The following is a 20,663-nucleotide window of genomic DNA, read 5'->3' as shown; positions in this document are numbered from 1 at the left end:
GTTGATCGATTTCGAAAACATACTTCAAGCTAAGACTGAAAGTTCATTTTTTAAATGTTTAAACCAACATGGACGAGGAGTCCTAAGTGCTCAGAAATATGAACATTTGAACAACAGTGCAAACGCCATCTGATCATGTGATCAAAAGCTCCAGAATGGCTACTAAATGCACAATTGGGAAAATTGTTTATTCATTTCTCTGTATGCTACAAAATCAACTTGCAACTTAACTCACACAGTGAACATTTTTCCTCAAAGTTGAGTTGTTATGTCGTTGCTGAAAAGGATCATTATTGAAAGCTCTCCTTCTTGTAAATCCTAATTTCAAGATTTGGCTGCCAAAAACTATTCCAATCATTTGTTGGAAAATCAAAACTAGAAGAAACATTTCCAGCAAAATGGATGTTGTGAGGACAGTGTGAATTTGGATCATTCTTTCAAAGACACCAAACTAAGATGTTGGACTTTCTGTAAACGCAACATCAAAAGTTTCTCTTTAAGCACCTGCAATCACCAAAGTCATGCATCTTAAAAAAGAAATACAGGCTAAGAAATGTTAACTGTGATAGATCACCAGTTTCTTAGGTCTCTGCAAGTTGATTTTCATATCTTAATGAGATGAATAGAAATCAACGCCTGCCTATGAAAGTGGCAAATTCAACAAAACCTTATCGTTTGCTCTGGAAAACCTAATAAAGTTCACCGTCCTGTAATATGAGTGCAGGTGTGTGTCTTCATTAAAACTGGAAATAAACAATATCATCAGCTCCTCCATCATAGTCACGGCTTTTGAACCACTCTGCCATCCACAGTTTGTCACTCTGGAGTCAAAGAAGAGCAGAACGTTTCTTATGATTTGATTGACTTTATTTGTAAGGCACCAGAAGTCCTTCCTTACTGCAGAACATTTCATATTATTTATAGTAAATGTCTGTTGTACTTTTTATAGTTTTCTTTTTTTTTTTTTGTTTAAATGACGCTATGATTTCAGACACAAAACATTTTTTTTTGCCAAAGTACACACTTTCAGGTTTTACATTATACACAAAATAAGTATTTAAAAAAAGACCTTTACAAAGCTCAAAACGCTTACAATGCTTCACGCTATGGGGGCAAAAAGTTGGGGAAGTGGGATGTGGAATGGGAATAAGGGGAAGGGAGGGTGGTCAGAGAGGAGGAAAGGGGTCAAAGGGCAAAAGGTCAACGTACTGCAGTTTCCCCCCTGGTGTCACATCAGTTTTGTAACACAATAGCACAAGAATCATCCAGGACAGACAAGAGAAGATGCAGCCATATACACATAAAGCTTTCTATGTATAACTGTATACAGAGGTGAGCGCCTCCAACTACTTTAACAAATACATAGAATTTCATTTGTATGTTTATAACGTCAGCTTTGCAAGTCTCGTTCTCTAGTTCATATCGATTAATATTTAAAAACAAAAAAGAGAAAGAAAAAAAAACAAACAAGTGCATTGATCACAGAAAGTTTGGACCAAACATTCTTTAAAAAATAATGTCGCTACTTGAAAGAAATGAATCCTGGTTCCCCCACAGACATGCAGTGATGTATGTGTTTGTGTCTCGCTTTGTCTACGCGCTCTGCATATCACTACGACAAGTACAGTATGTAGCTAGATACATACAGTATGTGGCTGAATGGGAGGACGATGTGCTGCGAGCTTAAATTCACAAGCAGAATAGCATATTAGCTTTTAGCTGGAGTACGAACAGCGACACATTTCATCTCTGTGGTTTATCATCGACGACCAACCTGTACAACCGTTTATACACACCTTGTTTATGTATTCACATACATACACAGCAATAGGCGTCATTGATGGAGTCATCCCACCGATGTCATCTTAACTTTCTGACACATGAAGGGTTTTATTCTCAACGCCGTAATATGCAATTTGTTCCACTGTCAGTGTGTCAAACTTTGGGATGTATCAATCATCAAGCTGCTGTTTTGAAGCAAATGACTTCAACACTAAAATGTACTTTATTGTCATGCCAGAGATTATTTTGAGAAGTGTTAACAGGATTGTTTAATTTAGAATGAAACTCTTCATATCTATTCACTCACAATGCAGCCATTAAAACAGAGAAGGAGCTAAGAAAGTGTGTGTGTGTGTGTGTGTGTGTAAGGTAAAAGGTTTGGTTACCTCTGCTGAAAATAAGATTTGTTTTTGTTGAAATCATGTTTGCGAAACAGCCTTGAAGTCTGCAGTGAGTTCTGTGTGTTAAATTTCATCTCAGCTTTTAGAAAGCAGACACTTCATGTGGCCATGCTGAAGCCTCTACGTACCCACAGTCCACCCACCTGGGTATTTTAACTTGAGCTGCCTGATTAGACCTGTGTGTGGGTTGACTGACATCAGCCTTTAGATCTTGATGATATATTGTGAAGCTTGTAAGTTTTCACTGAACGCTGCTGCCATGGCGACACGGCAAATTTCGCTGTTTTGACATGAAATAAAGAAACTGTTGTAACTTGACTCCTCATCGTCAGATCTTTCCCAAATTTCACATTTGATGAGAGTCCTGGTCTGTAGACGTGTATGGGCCAATACTGAATCATAGTCATAGCGCCATCTACTGGCAACAGGAAGTTATAGGCCCCATACTTTTACTACTCCTAGCAGGTTAACCAGATCCACCTAAAATTTGGTCAGCTAAGTGGTAAGACCTTGATGATGCTAAACAGTGAAGATTTTGAGTTTTCATCAAACGCTGTTGCCATGGTGACGCATTATTCGCCAACAGGAACCTGTTTTTGAGGGGCTAGTAATGCTTGAAAACTCACGAAATTAGGCACTCATGTCGGAAGGGTTGTATTTTGTTGTCTATCAAATGTGACACACTGTATTGTGGGATAAAAGCTGCGTATAACTGCATATCATTATCAATTATTCTAGCCATTATTTCATGGTCCATAAAATGTCAGAAAAAAGGAAATAATGCCAAAAAACCCAAAGATATTTACTGCTGAGGAAGACAGCGTGCTACAATGGAAAGCTACAAAAATGGACCATGTGGTGAGATTGTTTTCACAACAAAGATATCAGAGAAGACCAAGACAATCATCACATATTCACATTTGAGAAGCTGGAACCAATTTTGGGGCATTTTAGTTAAGAAAAAATGACAAACTATTAATTTATGATTTCAACTGTTGGAGATAAATTTTTCTGCAGAGTTTGGTGACATCACACGATTCCCAGTGTAGCGCCACCCGCTGTCCACCTGACTAGAGGTCTAATTAGACGCAGCGGTTGAAAAACACCTGTGTGGGTGTGAGTGGGATTTTTTTTTTTTTTTTACTCATCAGAGCAGCTGTGGAGGCTGCTTGTGCTTTGTCAGAGCGGTCTACACTGATATCATATTATCAGGTCGTTGATATTTCCCACTCAGTGTTGCGTGTAGGCGTCACCTGTTTAATATAGTGTAATGTCAGTCTGATACGTGACAGATGTGAATGAAACAAAACGCACAGTAACGTACAGTATTGAAATCAAATCAAAAGCAGGTCCGGTTATGTTTCTGTTTCACGCAGAGATTTTCCCTATAACAGACCAAAGACTATATCTCAAGAGCTGGATCATGACAAATAACGGAGACTGGGACTGACCGCATGCAGAGATTAATGTCACCAGTCTAGTCTCTGTATATTAAGTTTGTACACACAGAGTGGATAAATAAGCCATTCCCCCTTGTGACACAGCCCTGTACTCTGTCACTGTCCTGTCCATGTTCTGCTCGGGTCTGAACCCGGCAAGGAGGATTCTTCAAAGACACATGCTGCCCTCTGCTGTCAAACACACAACATGCACACTCTCTCCCCTCTGCGTCTGCTCTAATATTAGTGCACATTAGAGATGAAAAGGGTTGGTGGGAGGGTGGAGGAGTCAAGTGGAAACTCTGTTCTTTTTGCTGCACACTGTGCTGCCTCAGCTCTGTTTAACTACTGATGAAAGTGTTGCCTTTCAGTTAAGGTGCTGGGTGGATTTATCTAACGTACCTCGCAGGGTCAGGCGAGGATCGTAAGTAGGGGGGGGGATTACTTACTAAGGTGGGTTTGTTATCTAGCCTGACAGCTCTCAGCATGAAGTTTGCTTTAAGAAGGTGCTTTTCCTTTCTTCATATGAATTTAGGATTATACACGAAATCTCTAGTTTGTCGACTTGAGATGTCTTCTCATTACAACGAGTCTCCTTTTTTGGGAGCTTAAAGCAACTAAAAGCAGCAGTTTTTGGTTAGGACGTGAGTGTAGCTTTACACAGCGATGCAAGAGGGACTCTCCTCTCTTTTTGAGGGCACTGTTTAAACAAAACTCAGATGATAACGATCCATCATCTAAACTCACAGCCAATTTGAAGCTTGGAATGGATGCATGCAATCTGAACTGCCAAAAAATATCAACACTTCTGATCTCTGTGAGACCGTTTTCTTAGGAAAAAGAAGTTTGCTTGAATCCTGTGTTGTGTCTGACAAGTTTTACAGCTTTCCAAAGAATCCCTGTGTTTAACATTTAGTCTGTTTTAACACCTATGATACGGTGCGTTTAGTCTCACAGATCAGTCCTGCGTAACAAGGACCCGCTCAGAACAGAGGCAAGAGTTGGGGGGGGGGGGGGGGAGTGGGAGGAAGAGAGGCAGGGAGGAAAAAACAGAAACTAAACAGAAATGAGAAGTGAGAGACAGAGCGCCAGGAAGGCAGGAAGCAACAGAAATAGAAGAGAGTCTCGGTAAAAAAAATCATCCAAAAAAAAAAGTATTTGGAAAAAAAAAAAATAGACACACAATACATAAGAAAGAGACACTCTGATGGTGAAAGAGAGAGGAGAAGGTAAAGAAATGTGGTAAATATGATGAAATCAGGACTAGTCTGACATGAGGGGACATGAGGGGCAGATGCCAAAGCCCTCCCAATAAGAGGCTGGGCATTGAGGGCTTCAGGTACGCTGGTACAGTATGGGAGTTAGTAAGGGTCTGTAGCTGAAGCTGTGGTGAAGCCCATGTTAGCTAAGATCAGAGAGAGGGAGACCAGGGGAGAGGCTGTAGGCCAAGGGGTTTTGGATCTGGGGTTTCAGGTCTCTGGACAAAAACAGAGCTGAATGGGGAGATCATCTAATCAGACTTGTCTCCGTCCTCCTCGCGGTGGCTGTCGACTCCGTCACGCGATGCTTTCTCCTCCTTGGCCAGCTGGGCTTGGGAGGCCAGCAGGGAGGAGAGGGAGAAGAGGCCGGAGGAGGTGGTGACGGCGGGGAGGGTTGGCTGGCTCAGGCCCAGCGGCAGGGGGGTCATGGGCAGGGCCAGACCCTGGAGCTGAGACAGCTGGTGAGCCTGGAGCTGCTGCTGCACAGAAGACAACCAGGCACATCTTAGACACAGCAGGATAGATTCAGCACACAATCACAGCAAAACACAAAAACGGATGGAAATGCAAAATCTTCACACCTAATATACATTACAAACTATGTTTAATGTATAACCCTTGAGGCAAAGCGCTAATGGCTCCAGCACAATGGGATAGATGGAGGGCTCATATCACAGCTAAAACACACGCTCAGCAGGAGACGGAAGACCTGCAGCACACATAAGTTATTTATAATAGACGCAATTTTCAATATACATCCTCAAGAAATAACTCAAACACCGAGATGAAAGCAAACTAAGTGCAGGAGGAGAGAAAAGATGCCCACAATTCAACAAAAGGACAGACATAAAATCAAACACATGGAAATACACATAAAAACATCCCCACAGGGTACACATGCATTTCATTTTAATATAAAGAAAGAAAAATTGTTACTGCCACGCCTGTGCACTTTAATCACTCCCCACTGTGCACACACTCAACATGATGACACATCAGTGGGTTGATTTTATGACAATCCTGACTGACTTCTCATAAACAGTTTAGAACAGGCCCGACTTCCTCAGGCTACACCTACAAAGTCAACAGCCCTGCTTTACATTCAGAACCAGACCTCAAATGCTCTGTAGTATATACTTCACATGTAAAAATTCATTATGATATTAGCAGCTATCAAAAGAAAACAGTATTAGGAATCAGAAAATTGACAAAATTGTGTTTAGTTAGCCCCTTTTACACAGCCTGTTCAAGGCAGGAATGTTGTGCCATTATTCTGCCTTGCTGTTCTGTATAAATGGGACAAATATGGAAAAGGGGGGCACTGTTGCTCCACCATTAACCCAGCAGTGGAGGTAGTCACATTGCCGGATCGATGTCTGTGTAAAAGGGACAGCTGGCATGTTGGGACGACACACACTAGACACAGACACTGTTGTGTTACATGTCACGCCTCTGATTCCATGCTTTCTAAATTCACACACGGGGGCAACATTATGCTGGATTTGTTTGCTTCAGTGTAAAAAAAGCAAAGCCGGCATAAAGACAGGTCTTCTTTCCGGCAATATTGCAGGATCTCTGTATAAAAGGGGCTACAGTGAATCATGCATCACAGTGATGGAGTGGGTAGCCTAGCTAACACTGGACCAATAGAAACATGATGGAGTGGCTAGGCTAGCTAATATTAAACCTTTGGTAAAATGATGGAGTAGCTAAGCTAGCTAGCATAAGGCTGATAAAGTATAGCTGGCTAACATTACAGCCACAGAGATGAAGGATTGTGGTTAGCTGGCTAATGCCCCATCCATACTGATTCAGTATTTTAGCAAGCTAGTCTTATTATTTTTAGTGATCAATAATTTTAACCATGCATTGATGAAGGAGGGTACCATGTAATCCATCTTGTATAATTGATACTTTGATGCTCATTGTGAAAAAAAAGGTAAAATGTCAAAAATAAATCAAATGTAAAGGGGCACTCAACTGATTTTACTACTCAGCCTGTAAAAACTGTTGTGTAATGTTTTCTGTGGCTCTGAAGGAGGTTTGTCAAGTCAGAGAAAATAACCCTGATGATGTCATAGTGGGATCATCAACTAATGAAAGACACTGTTGAGTTGCATTATGGGAATTGAAGGATTCAGCGTTTTTAAGACTCTACCCATTCAAGGGACTAAAAATGAGGATAACTCTGCCTCTGCGCCTTTGATTTTGAGCATTCATTCAATTTTTTATTTGTATCTCAAAGCCCCCAAACTTTATTTAGGTGCAATACTACATCGCTGGAGTGCACCTTTAAATATTTCCTTCAAAACTGAATACGAATCCAAAAACTCGCTGCCAATTAAAATCATGCTTCACACAGCTTGTATTAATTAAAGGACTTTTGTACTGGATCACATTCACTTATTCTGGCCAATCAATGTATCTCTTTTATGATTTATGTTAAAGATGAGCTATATTACAATTTTTTGTTCAATATATTTATTTATCCATTTTTTCCTTGGGTTGTTTGTAGAAAGACGATAGTGGCTCTGGTGTGAGCTTTAAGGATTCTTTCATTGGTACAGCCGCACACTATTTAAGTAAAGATGGCACAGACCTGCATTTACATCACTAAGAACCTTGTGATCATATAAAACAAATAAAACGTTTGCAACACTTTAAAAAGGTATAGAAACTTAATAAGTATCAAAGTATCCATCATGAATGATCACAGACTGGAATTCAGATTTGATCTACCTGTTTATTTAACACTACATTACTTATTCCTCCTTTGAAATGTCAAAGCAGAGAATGTTTACAAACAATAAGCCAATAAATAAATGTCATTAAAGAAAATAATAGAATTTATGATAATGATCAATAATTGCACTTTTCTAGCCATCACCAGGCCCACAGGCGTGGCTGGGGGCTGGAACATCGTACCCTTATGATGGAGTTCATCTCTGGGGGGGTGACCTGCTTGGCCCTCTCTATAGCTGCCAGGACCTGCTGCTGGTGCTGGAGATGAGGTTGGGGGGAGGAGGGGAGAGGTGGGGGTGAAGATGAGGGGTTGAAAGTGAGAGAGACAATGAAAGTGAGACAGAAACAAGGGGAGGAGAGTTTGGGGAAAGAGAGAGAGGTGGAGAGGTTAGATCAATATCAATAGTCCCAACAGAGACCCGACAATCCTCTCTGGTGATGCATCCATCCCCCCTCCGGCCATTCAGCTATTCATCCAGTCACACACACACACACACACACACACGAACACACACACACACACACACACACACACACACACACAAAGGTCTTGTGTGACACTGGTGAATGGATGGTCGGCTGGTGTGCTGTAATGGGTGGAGGTCAACCCCCTGGTGGGCAGATAAGAGCACGGCTTATCTGAATCACACAACCATTTATTATGCTGACACACACAAACACACACATGTAGAAAGGAAAAGAAGAGTGGGACGGAGGAGGCGGCGTAGAAGGGAGGGATAAAGAGAAGGGTGGGGGGAGAGGAAGTGGAGGCCCAAAATAGGGGAAGGGGGGAGGGAAGACTGGGAGGAAGGGATAGATTGAATATGGCAGAGAAGAATCAAGGTGGGGGAGGGAGGAATAAAGTGAGAGTGAGGTGGAAGAGAACACGAGTGATGATGAATGACGGGAGGAGAGAAGTGGAGGTAGGGATGCCGAGCGAGGGGTCAGCGAGGTGGAGAGGTAATGAGGCGGGAATGAGGGTGATCTCATTCCAGGATGTAAGGAATAGGACTGAGGGTCAGGGGGTTAGTGACGTCTTTTTGTCAGTGTGTGTCTGAGTGTGTGCGCTTACCTCCTGAGACAGGTAGGGCAGGACTTGCGCGCAGATCCCGTTCAATCTCTTCACTATCTCAGCCTGCGGAGGGAGAAACATTTAGTTAGATAACATGGCTGTTGTTTTTCTATATTTCTCTTATTGTAATCAAATCCCTTGAAAAGACCAAAACCAAAAATGTATTAGTCTTTTGTTAGTCTAGACCAGGGTTACTGAATAATAGTCTTAGAGATCCACTTAATACATTTCCACTGTGTCCAAGGTCCAGTAAGGGTGCATTACATGATGACATTTCAGTACAAAAACTCCAGGACATCATTCTGTAACCAAGTTTTTGGACTCGTATTGTTCAAAACAGGCATGTTTGGAGTTTCAGTGGTGTTTTGCGTTCCCACTCTTCATTATGGCAACTGTTTCATTGTAAATCAAGCACCTACAGTAGGTCTTGTGCTTTCCTTGGACGAAATGAACACATATTTCTCAGTCCAGTTGTCCTTAAATGGATGTTTTTTTATTGTCAATATTTCTTTTTTGTATCAGCTAGTTTTGAACAAGCCATTTTACTTCATCCGGAGCTCCTACATTCCACACCAACCTTGCTAATTGTGGTGATTGGAGGGCAGCTGAGAGATGACAGCTGAGGTGACACGATACCAATGTGTCACTCAAAAGAGGTCTGGGTCAGGTTAATTTTGCTCTCGGCCTGTTGAGTATGTATGTCCTAGACTTCCCTACCCTGTCTGTGGCTCTTAGCTCTGAGCCCATTCTTTCCTACTTAAGCTGTTAATCTATAAAAAAAAAGGTCAAAAATGTATAGTTTCATTTTTAAAAAATGCAAAATAATTCCAAAGCAAATGTTAGTCAAATAGGACGAAGTGGTATAGCCTATTTGTTAAGGACTACTTTCAGTCACGGACTTAATGCTGTGATGAGTATTTACGACAGCAGGACGAAGTATGTGGGATTGACTCAAAATAAACTACAGAAGCCATGCTCATGCTAATGAAGGAACACGTCACCCAGTGCAATGGAGTGGCTCATACATACCCGTAGTCCACACACACACACAGGTGTTGTCACTTTAGTTGCAAATTTATACCATAAATTAGTTGATAATTTATACCATTATCACTGACTGTGCTTCATTTGGCTGTACAGGTGTGTTCCTTGGTATGTAGCAGCAGGCGTCATATGAAGTGGCAAATATAACGTTAAATCTCTATCAGCTAATCCAGCAACTGCAGGTATCGTAGTGGAGATGCTGTGGCAAACTTTAATTTACATCTATTCACAGCTTTGCAGTGTACCCTTTGTGATTGACATTAGCTGGCAGGCTATCTGTATCAAACTGAGACAAAGTAAACAAACTACTGAAGCTACACGTCATGAACAGACAACGTGTTGCTAACAGGGATTTTGAAGAGCAAAGACCAAACCAGCATCTAACAGACATTTGCAGGTGTGATATCATGTTTACATGCTGTTTAATGTGCTGCAGCTGAGCAGCTAATTAGCTGTCTAGCCTGCTAACTGACATTAGCAGTGCACCTTTCCCTGATGAATGTTTGTTTGGTGGCTTGTTCAACAAGCTAAGATGCAGGACAAGATGTGTGTTCATGTTTGTGAGTTAGATAAGAAGGAGACTTTAGCAGGAAAGTTAATGTGGGCTGTTGTTCAGAGTCGGTGGCTCTTGTGTTGTGTAGCAGGATGCTATCAGGCTCAGTGCGACCCGTCTGCTCTGCCTATGATCAAACGCCACGTTATCACTTCATTCAAGATCTGATTTGCTGTACTGAATTACGGTCTCCACTCACACAAGCGGATGGTGGAACGGTTAAATTGAATTCATGTAAAACTACTACTATATTTTAAATCAAATATAAACTAAAATAAAATATAAACTTCTCCCTTTTGGTTTCTGATTTTTTCTCAAAGGAGAACACAGAAGTGATTTACAGAGCAGATATGTGTGCTGTAGTAGATAAAAAAAAAAGGCAATTTAATTTCAGTTGGACTACAATAGCATTTGGACTACAATGAAGCTCTACAGAACAGAGGAATAATCAGGCTTTGGCTGCACAAACAATACTACATAGTAGCATCAATTCATTGCTGGTTTTGGTCTTTTCATTGGATTGGTTGACATATAGCCTAGATATCACCAGATAATATAGAATATCACCAGACCTATTCTTTAAACCGTCATTGTATGAAAATTGTGATTCAAACCACACTCTCATCTGTATGGGAAACATCTGCTATGACCTTCTCAGACTGGGGCACACATATCTTGCATCATAAGCCCCTTTCACACACACAGTCTATCCCTGAAACATTCAGAAACATTTCCTGCATGGGGTCATGTGTGAATGGGATATTCAGGAAATCTGTACCGCCAATTTCCCATCCCAAGACCTAGCAGCCTAACATTTCAGGGAAAATGCCGGTATGGCTGTGTTGTGAATGAAAACAGTAACATTGCAGGGACAAGCATGTAAAGGGTTACATCTATCTGATGAAAGATGCTTTCACATGGAGCGAGAAAACCGATCACAAGACTCCGCTGATGACACATTTGAATCTGCGACTTATTTACGGTTGCCTTGTTTCTGATTCAAGTAGATCATGAAAAAACATTTCTTGTCTCGCAAACCTGTGGAATATGAAATACATTACAAGAACACTGGCATGTTTTCCGCCACGTACACGTACATCCGACCTTGCCCCATCTTCTTCTTCCTCTGTTGAGTTTTATGGCGGTTGGCATCCATAAGTGTTGCATTATCAGCATTTGCTGGGCTTTGCCTTGCCCCATTTATTACAGCATTGCCATCGCACGTGTGAAAAGGCGCAAGATGGAAATGTTCCTGAATATAGCTGCATGTGTGAATAGTGAAAATCACTAGCGGTGCCTGAAAGGTTATTCCAGTAATTTACCGGGAACTATGTGTGAAAGAGGCTATATACATGCTCACACATATCAGAATCTCTTTATTTACCTCATTAATTAAGTTGCTTGTACTTAATACTCTTTCTCAAAACTCTTGGATGCACATGCAATTACACACATACACACAAAGTAGCAATCATTCATGCAAACACACACACTTTCCACTTTCTCCGTCATGCACACTCCCTATCTTTCTCACACGCAGGTCTATTATCACATTTGGTTGGTAATCATCCAATCCGTCTGAGATATGCAGAGCAGCAGTAATTGTGTTAGAGCCTAATTCGTCGCGATGAGGAGAGAGGGGCCCTCCTAACAGTCATTAGGCATGCAGAGCACAGCTCCCCATCAAGCGTTTCACTCCGATCTGCTCATCATTACACATACACACTCCCTGACATCTTTAAAACGTCTCTCTAAAATGTCTCGGCGGGACTCGCTCCATGCTAACAATTCTTCCTCTTTTTCAGTACCCTTTATGCTGTCTATCTCTTTTTTTCCCCAACCCTGCTTCTGTCTCTTTTATCTGCGCTCTCTTACATCTTCTTCTCTGTATCTCTACCTCAGCTTTTTTTTCTTAAATATATGAATGCTTCTTTCTTTCTTTTGTCCTCTCTTTACATTTTACTCCACTTCTTCCTAGTTTTCCTCAAGTGGAGCACACATTCACTGACGAGAGCATTATATGTATACAAATAAAACATACAATATAAAACTGGGCTGTGAGACTAGACAAACATATCAAGGATCGGCAACAGACGAAATATATTCCATTAGAGATGTCTTTGCTGCTTTTTTTTTTTTTGGCTATTTAAAATGCTTTATCTTTTGTAATTTCAAAATGTAGCCTGGTGCAGGACACTCAGAACGGAGAGCAAACACAGAGACAAAAATATGTTCAAGTTGATTAAAAGTGCGTTTCTAAGAAGTATGGAAGGCAGCCTAAACAAACCCAAACATTTCACAGACTTCCTAAAAGCGTCCTGGTTTCGTCCCTGCATGAGTTTCCATATTTGAGTGTCTCGTGTTACTGCTTCCTGCCAAGAATACCCCAGAGCATGATACCTGTTCATCAAGATCTCAAAAAGATTCAAAACCTAAAAATTTACCTTCTTTGCACAATTAAAAGCTACATTTGAATTTGAGCTATCACACTTACATTACACACACACACACAGTCTGACATGCAGTGTTGGAAAATAATCATAAAAGTACAAAGCTAAAGTTCAGTATATTTTATGCGATTTTATACTTCTGCTTCAAAATGTTTAAAAGGGAAATGTACTTTTTACTGTGATAATAATCAGTAATACAATACAATACAGTATTTTACAGTAATAATCCAATAATATAATATATGATGATAGTACATAATAAACACTTTTAAAGGGACCATTCAGCAATATGAGTGTTTTTTAAATTTGTATCATTTACCTTATAATTCTTCTGCATTTTTACTTGTAGTGGAGTATGAAAACATTGTACTATTGCTACTTTACTTAAATAAAATTTATGAATATTTCTGTTTCAACTAATGCTGACAAGAACAAGTAGTCCCGAGCTCTTCTACAGTTCAAACTACAGGCACACGTCCTCGCAGCATAAATGAATGTGTTTGGAATTGGCTCTACTATCCACTCAGTGTAATGACAACTGCTTGGCATAAAAATGTACATTATTTAATATGGCAAATGCCATACTGTAGCATTGCGCAAAATGAAAACTCAACACCACAAACAAAACATGGATGCTAGGGTATGTTGTCTGGTTAGACACATATTTAGGACTAAACGCAAAACACGGTGAGAAAACAGAACAATAGAAAGACAAAGAGGACCCCAAAAAAACAATATGGCTTCATTCAACATATTCCCAGTTCAATCCACAACTCAACCTTCCTGCTCTTCACCAAAAAAAAGAGAGAGAGAAATAAAGAGAGAGAGAAGAGATAAGAGAAAGGAGGGAGGGAGAGAGAGAGAGAGTGAACAGACAGAGTGGAGAGGCATTTTTTGAATTGAGTAGGACAGAGTGATCAAGAGGGAGCAATTGAATGTGTGAGAGTGCGAGAGAGAAAGAAAGAGAGGGAAATAGAGACAGAGGTGGAAAAGGGAGGAGGAGGAGCAGGAGAGGGGTGGGGGAGAAACTGGCGGTGCACAATAGGCCTCGACATGAATGCTCCTCGACACTCGTTTCCACACATCCCCTTCAATTTCAACTCTCTAATGGAACTAGCGAGTCTCCGCACCCACTCAAACAGTTCACAAAGACAGCACGCACGCACGTGTACACACACACACACACACACACACACACACACACACACACACACACACACACACACACACAGGATAACAGGAGCACACATGAAAGAAAACACACAGCTGCTTATGAACACGCGCCAGTAACAGACACACACACACAAATATACAAGTGTACAGGCTGATGGAGGGACACACATGCACATACACACTAATGCGTGTGCTGGCAGGCTCAACCCACACACACACACACACACACACACACACACACACACACACACACAACCCCACTTGTGACTGTGAATTTCATCCCTGTCAGATAAAGGAAAAGGGTGTGATGAATTGCACACATAAGGCTGAAAGTGTGTGTGTGTGTGTGTGTGTTCTGCTTGCTTTCCTGTAACAGTCTGTGTGTGTGTGTGTGTGTGTGTGTGCGTTAGTGTGTTGGACCTGCATGCATCACACAGTGCCCGTCTTGTGCTTCCTACTTCAGAGATTGTGTGGGTGCGTATATGTGAAGGTCTTTAAATCACGGAGGCTGCCACTTCTGTGCGTGTGTGTTAGTGTATGTGTGTGTCCATTTGTCAAAGCCTACTCGCCTCTTCCAATATGGCTGTCAGTGTGCGCCGTCAATCATAAGACAGTGTGCATGTTTGTGTGCGGACGGGCAGCGCCAGACGAGGTCACCGATAAGGGCTGGCCCTTCGGAGGCCCATCGCTCTCTCCCTCCTACAGCCCGAGCATAAATTACTCCCCCAGCTTCAGCCACACCAACTGATGTATGAGCACAGGCTTCTCACCCCTCCCCTGTCCGCTGAAGGCTACATTTTCTTTTTCTGTTTCTAAAAGCCCAGCTGATTGTAACTGTACTGACTTCCCTGGATTTGGGCGACTGCTATCTATGTTTTATTGCAGATAAAAGAAGATGCGGAAATGAAATGACTATATGTATGAAATGACTGTGCAGTCAAAACTATAAAGGGATTAAATGTGGAGTAGATATTTTTGTGCAATTCCTAAACTTCCTTAAAACACATTTTCATACTCCCAAAATAGGAATACTGTGTACAGTATAAAGAGAACTTATTTGGCACCAAAAAAACCCCCCCAAAAAACAAAAAACCCCTCAGCCCCTGCATTTACACACAGCCTCCAGTGACATCACTCAAATGTCTCTGAATACTCCCAAAGTGATGGGAGATTATCTCTACAATTCACACCTGCCAATCAGTGAGCTGCAGGTGTACAGTGTTGGAACGGGGATGGGAACGCACAGCTGTGTCTACATCCACAGAGCAACAACGTGTGAGGACTTATTTTGGATGTTCAAGGTTGTGGAAGTTTTCTTCTTCTTCTCTCTCTCTCTTTCTCTCTCTCTCTTTTTTTTTGCAAACACGTTAAGTGACCGGCAGCTGAAGCAGCTCCGTGGTTTCGATGGCCGTGAAATTCCCAAAGATGAATCATCGATAAGAACAACAACCGAATCAATAAGAACAACAAGCAACAGCGATGACAGACTGCAAAGGACTCATAGTCCATTCAGTCACCAAGTTTGAATTGATGTTATCCACACTACTAAAGGTGGACAGACGATAGATGTGGAGTTTGTAAAAAAAAAACAAAACCAAAAAAACCCCACCTCTTAATATTAATCTATATTCAGCAGCTTGAATCAATTCAATTTCGAATTCTGGATCAGTTTCACATGAATTGCACAAAATACTGCTCTGACTTTGCTACAGTTTTCTAGTCTCTTGCTGGCTTGTCCATAGTGAGTATTGTCTAATGCACACCTGGCACACATGTGCGTAGGAAGTCATGCAAAAGAGGAACTCCCACTCACTGTCAGCTCAACGTTTATTGAAACAGCAACATTTTGGTTACAGACTTTTCATTGGCTTCGCCGCAGCCGCAGCTGTTGAAGCTCATGAGCACCATAGTATTTAGAGCCATTCCCAATAGGAAACTGACAAAAAAATAATCTCTTAAAGTTAAAATATTTATAAGTGATGGCCATAAAATTACCCTGAAGTATGGTTAAACTATCTGGCAGAGTTCTGTGCTTTATGTTCAAGACACATTAAAGTTATTGAAAGAAAACATTAAAATGCAAATTTACGTCACCTGTCACTCTGGTTACTTTTCTGCTCTATTAGTGGAAAACACGAACAGCTTCATTCTTGTGAACCAGTGGTTTGGTTGATTATAAACTGCCTTTAAATCACATGACTTGCTGCGTGTAATATGCGTATAAACGTGTGCACCACTATATCTCAGACATCCTGGTGTAGAGAAATATGGAAAATTTTACCTTTTACAAGTTTATTTCATAAGAAGTTGGCTGAATAACTTTTAACACAATATTGTCATGCATTTTTTTCTGGCCTGGCTCCATAAGCATGTACAGATACAAAAACCTGTCCCACAAGCAGAAACAAGCAGTCTTCTATGTTCCAGTATCTTTTGCAATCTGCTATTTACACACATCCAGCAGTTTTCTATGCTATGTGATGGAAATAGAAGAGTTTAAATGTAGACTCACCTGTTTGTGCATCTCAATATTGAGCCCATAGGACATCTCATAGTACTGGAAAGGGAGAGAGGAGAGAGAAAGAAAAAAAAAAAGGTGTAAGATTTAATCTTGTGCTCATGGGAAATTTTTGGAGACTGTTGGACAACTCACCTTAAAGTTATAAGAACATAGACACCTAATTCCTGTACCATCCAGATCCAGGCTATGACATTTCCTATGCAACTAGCATTATTCTTTTGTGCTATTTTTTGAGAGCCTGATAATTACATGCAGTCTCACTCAGTGTATGCTGAAGTGTTCCAGTTAAAACGGAGTGTTGGCGCTTCCCCAAAAATCTAACAACACATCCTTTCAACACAGTAACACTTAAGCTGCAGTGAGATCAGCGTGTCCAAGTTTTTTAATTTCTACAATGTTGTCAGTCACAGTGACGAATCAGGATAAATTAAAGCAAAAACAGGGATAATGATGACAAATCATATGTATTGTGTTGTTGATGTTTATTACACTTCAATATGAAGTCAGACTTAAACTCTCTTTTTCAGCAGTCATCTTAAATATTTTGGAAATGATGATTGATTTAGTAATTGGTCTGTGATGTTCATAATGACAACAAAATTGTGGTAATAATTCATATAATTAAAAAAAAAAAAACTCACAATACATGACAATGATAGACAATTTTAAAAATACTCCTAATATTTCCCAGACTTCCACTGATGTGCATTGGAGAATAGAGCTCCCCGCAAAATACAACTTTGCAATTTTGAAGATTTTCAATCACTGTGATGCTAAAAACTAGACAATAAGGCTCAGGTTGAAAATAAGAGAGACATCTTTTTACATGTTGAAGGTTCCCAAGATCCAAGATTTTGATTCTACAAACATATTCACACATAAACACTCCTGCATGCGCACATACACAAAGAAGAGAGGACACACTGCTACAAATAGGAAAAAGGAACTGAGAGAGAAAAGGAGAGACAGTAGAGAAAGAGCCTCTGTTGTGTGTATGTGTGTGTGTACGCATTTGTGTGTGTGTGTTCAGTGTTAATGAGAGGGCCACCCTCTAGGCGTCAACCCTGTTAATCACCCACTGTCTGCAGGGGGACTGGCTCTGTCGCTGGAAAACAAACACACAGATCTCCTCACACATAAATGCGCACACACTCTCTCTCTCTCTCTCTCTCTCTCTCTCTCACACACACACACACACACACACACACACACACACACACACACACACACACACACACACACAGGTTTACTTAAGTCACTTTTGGGGTGTTAGACATAGACTTACATTTATTTCAAATACTCAGTCAAGCCTTCCTAACATCAGAAATGGGTAACAACAGGGGTTTATCTCTGGTCCATTGCTGTTTACACTATGGGCTACATAAATAACATAATTCTACCTAATCAATGCTTCAATGTCCGTTTTTTTGCAGATGATACAATTTTATATGCCCCAGGCTCCACCTCAGCCCAGGCCCTGACTCGTCTTCAGTCTGCCTTTGATGCTTTCCAATTATCACTCCTTAATCACAGACTACTTTTAAATGCAGAGAAGAACAAGTGCATGGTATTCTCCACCTCCACCAGTGACTCTGACTATCCTGCCATTAAAACCTTAAATGGCACCCATATTACTCTTGCTGAGTCATACGAATACTTAGGAATTTGGCTTGACAGCAGACTATCATTCAAGATTCAACATTTGACTCAGAAATTACAAATCAAACTAGGCTTCTTGTATAGAATTAAAGGTTGTCTGTCTTCTTCCAGCCGTAAAACTATTGTGCAGTCAACCTTCATGTCTGTCCTCGACTCTGGAGATATTCTGTACCGTCATGCTGCCCCATCAACGCTTCAGCAGTTAAACCCTGTGTATCATAGTGCGCTACGCTTTATCACAAATGAGAAATTTCATACTCATCATTGTTCTCTTTTATCACACAGCTGCTTGGACTTCCTTACAGACAAGAATAAAAAACCATCTCATATTATTCATCTATTCAGCTTCCAAACTACCTCACATCTCTTCTCTCATTTAAATCTAGTAACTATAGTACATGATCCAGTAACTTCTTAACCTTAGATATCCCTCATGTTCACACTAATGTTGGCAGAACTGGTTTCAGGTATTATGCACGTTTTAAATGGAATGAACTGCAAACTTGAGTCTTACATTCCTCTTGCAGATATTAAAGCTTTATTATCTGATGTTTTATATGATTCTTGTGACTTAAGTTTGGTATGTGTCCCTGAAAGTGACTTAAGTCTCACACACACACACACACACACACACACACACACACACACACACACACACACACACACACACACACACACACACACACACACACATACATACACTCTCTCTTTTTCTCTGTAGCTGCTCAGGCCCACGTGGAAACTCCCTAAAGTAATTACAGCGCTGGGGAAATGGAGGTGCTGCCGCTGGCCGGGGGAGTAGGGCAACCCGATATGCTATTAGAGGAAGAGTTGGGAGGGAGGGGGGGGGGTCGTAGTGGGGATACAAGGCCAGGCCTGCCACTGATGGAGTGGAAGTGCGATTGAAAGTGTGCGTGTGTATGTGCATGGTGTGTCTGTATGTGTTTGTGTTTGCACCTGCATGGTGATTGTGTGTATGTGTGTATGTGTAAGGGAGAGGGTGAAGGAGGAGGGGTAAGAAATATTGCATTCATAGTTCAATTTTATCGCAACATTTTGAACTGAATCTGAGGACGGTTTCAACGGAACAAAATCCCTTTGTATTTCCGAGAAAAATATAAATAACATTGCTTTTCAAAGATTCGATAACCCAAGCTACAGCGATTGTCCACAATTTGATTACAGCTAGAGTGAAGTCTGGATTTTACTGCTGTGTCAAAGTATCACAATCCCTATTAGGGCTGTTACTTTCTAAAAAATCATGATTGAACAAATGGGAACAAACATGTAATTTGTTGAGAACCGAACAGATGACTTCTGATTTATCCACAAATCTTCCGTTTGTGGTTTTGAATCCAAAACGCTGCTACGCATTACTTCTCTGATGGTTTGGTGTCATGATTATTCATGGCTCGCTACTTTCCTCCATTCAGTTTTAACGAAGATAACTAATTGGCCAGTTTATTGATAAGGCAACAGGGCATGTAATGGATCAAAGTGACGGTGCAGTTTTCTAACACACCCCACTGGAGCCAGCGGCACGGACACTTATGCACAGTCAGTGTTTAATTCAATCAGATCATAACAGATCGAATATTCAATTTTTCCCACATTTAAACAGTAGTTTGAATTTCTAATTAAAAGTGACAGCAGTTATCACTCACTGTACCTTTGTACAATAGGTGTGCTTGATGTAGGCTTGTAGCTTATGTGCATCTACTCAAAAATGTAATCACAGCTACTCAGCAGGATACGTGAGCACTACAAGAGGTGTGATTGGTCTGCTTTGTATTTTCTCTTACATGTCTCCTGTGCCAGTAATGTTTGCCAATAGGTAAGAGAACAAAGAGCAGGTTGATTAAAAATTTACATAATAGAAATGTACAAATATGGAGTTAGTCATTTCTAGAGTGAATGTTTGGGCATATAACGCATGCATGACGAGGTGGGGAAGGGGTTAAATTCTACACAGAACAAAAAAAGACAGATAGCCATGTATACGGCTTTGTCTGGTTTCTTTTAGCATTAGCAAAGCAGTGTTTATAAAAAGCAAAAAGACAGACCGTGGCAAGCAGTCATAGAAAAAACAACTTTTGGGGGGCAAAAACAAAACAGCTGCAAGCCACAGTACCCTTCATGGTGCTCTACAGACTGATCAATACAAATATCAAACGCTGATGAAAACTCTCCATCTTCCAATCCTTGCTTTGTGATGATAATATCAGCCTTTAGGCTACCAAACATCCTGCCAGACATTTACCCGACCATCAAAGAAATCATGTAAATTTAACTGGAGAGTTTCTGGAAACGCTTAATTCAGCTATTACCTTAACCTGGATAATTCACAGTAATTAAACACACTACAGGCTAGAGAAAATAAACATATTTGTCAATGTCACAGAGTAGATATTAAAACACAGCTTAAACTAGACATTTTTCAATTTCAAGAATTTCTGTGATGTTTTTTTTCATCACATGTGCTTGAATGATTTTGCTTTTCCGCAAGAATATGTATGCGTGTGTGGCTGCTATCGGGCTGACAACGCCTGAGCGTGTGTGTGTGTGTGT

General features: G+C 40.8%; 1 protein-coding gene across 2 annotated transcripts in view; it reads right to left on the bottom strand.

Moving 5' to 3' along the window:
• Positions 1-855: 855 nt before the first annotated feature.
• Positions 856-20,663, bottom strand: part of tle5 (TLE family member 5, transcriptional modulator) — a 48,231-nt gene continuing 28,423 nt past the window's right edge. Inside the window, exons 4-7 of one of the 2 annotated variants that reach the window (XM_067597102.1) lie at positions 16,428-16,472; positions 8,696-8,758; positions 7,807-7,881; positions 856-5,357 (exon numbers count right to left, since the gene is read on the bottom strand). In XM_067597102.1, the coding sequence (XP_067453203.1) occupies positions 5,133-5,357; positions 7,807-7,881; positions 8,696-8,758; positions 16,428-16,472 (408 nt within the window). In that variant the 3' untranslated portion in view covers positions 856-5,132. Of the gene's footprint in view, positions 5,361-7,806; positions 7,882-8,695; positions 8,759-16,427; positions 16,473-20,663 lie in introns of both variants that reach the window. The other variant, XM_067597101.1, reaches the window with a different exon arrangement.

Source organism: Thunnus thynnus, chromosome 8 (assembly GCF_963924715.1).
Source record: "Thunnus thynnus chromosome 8, fThuThy2.1, whole genome shotgun sequence".
NCBI lineage: Eukaryota > Metazoa > Chordata > Actinopteri > Scombriformes > Scombridae > Thunnus > Thunnus thynnus.
This window is presented reverse-complemented; position numbering and strand designations above follow the sequence as displayed.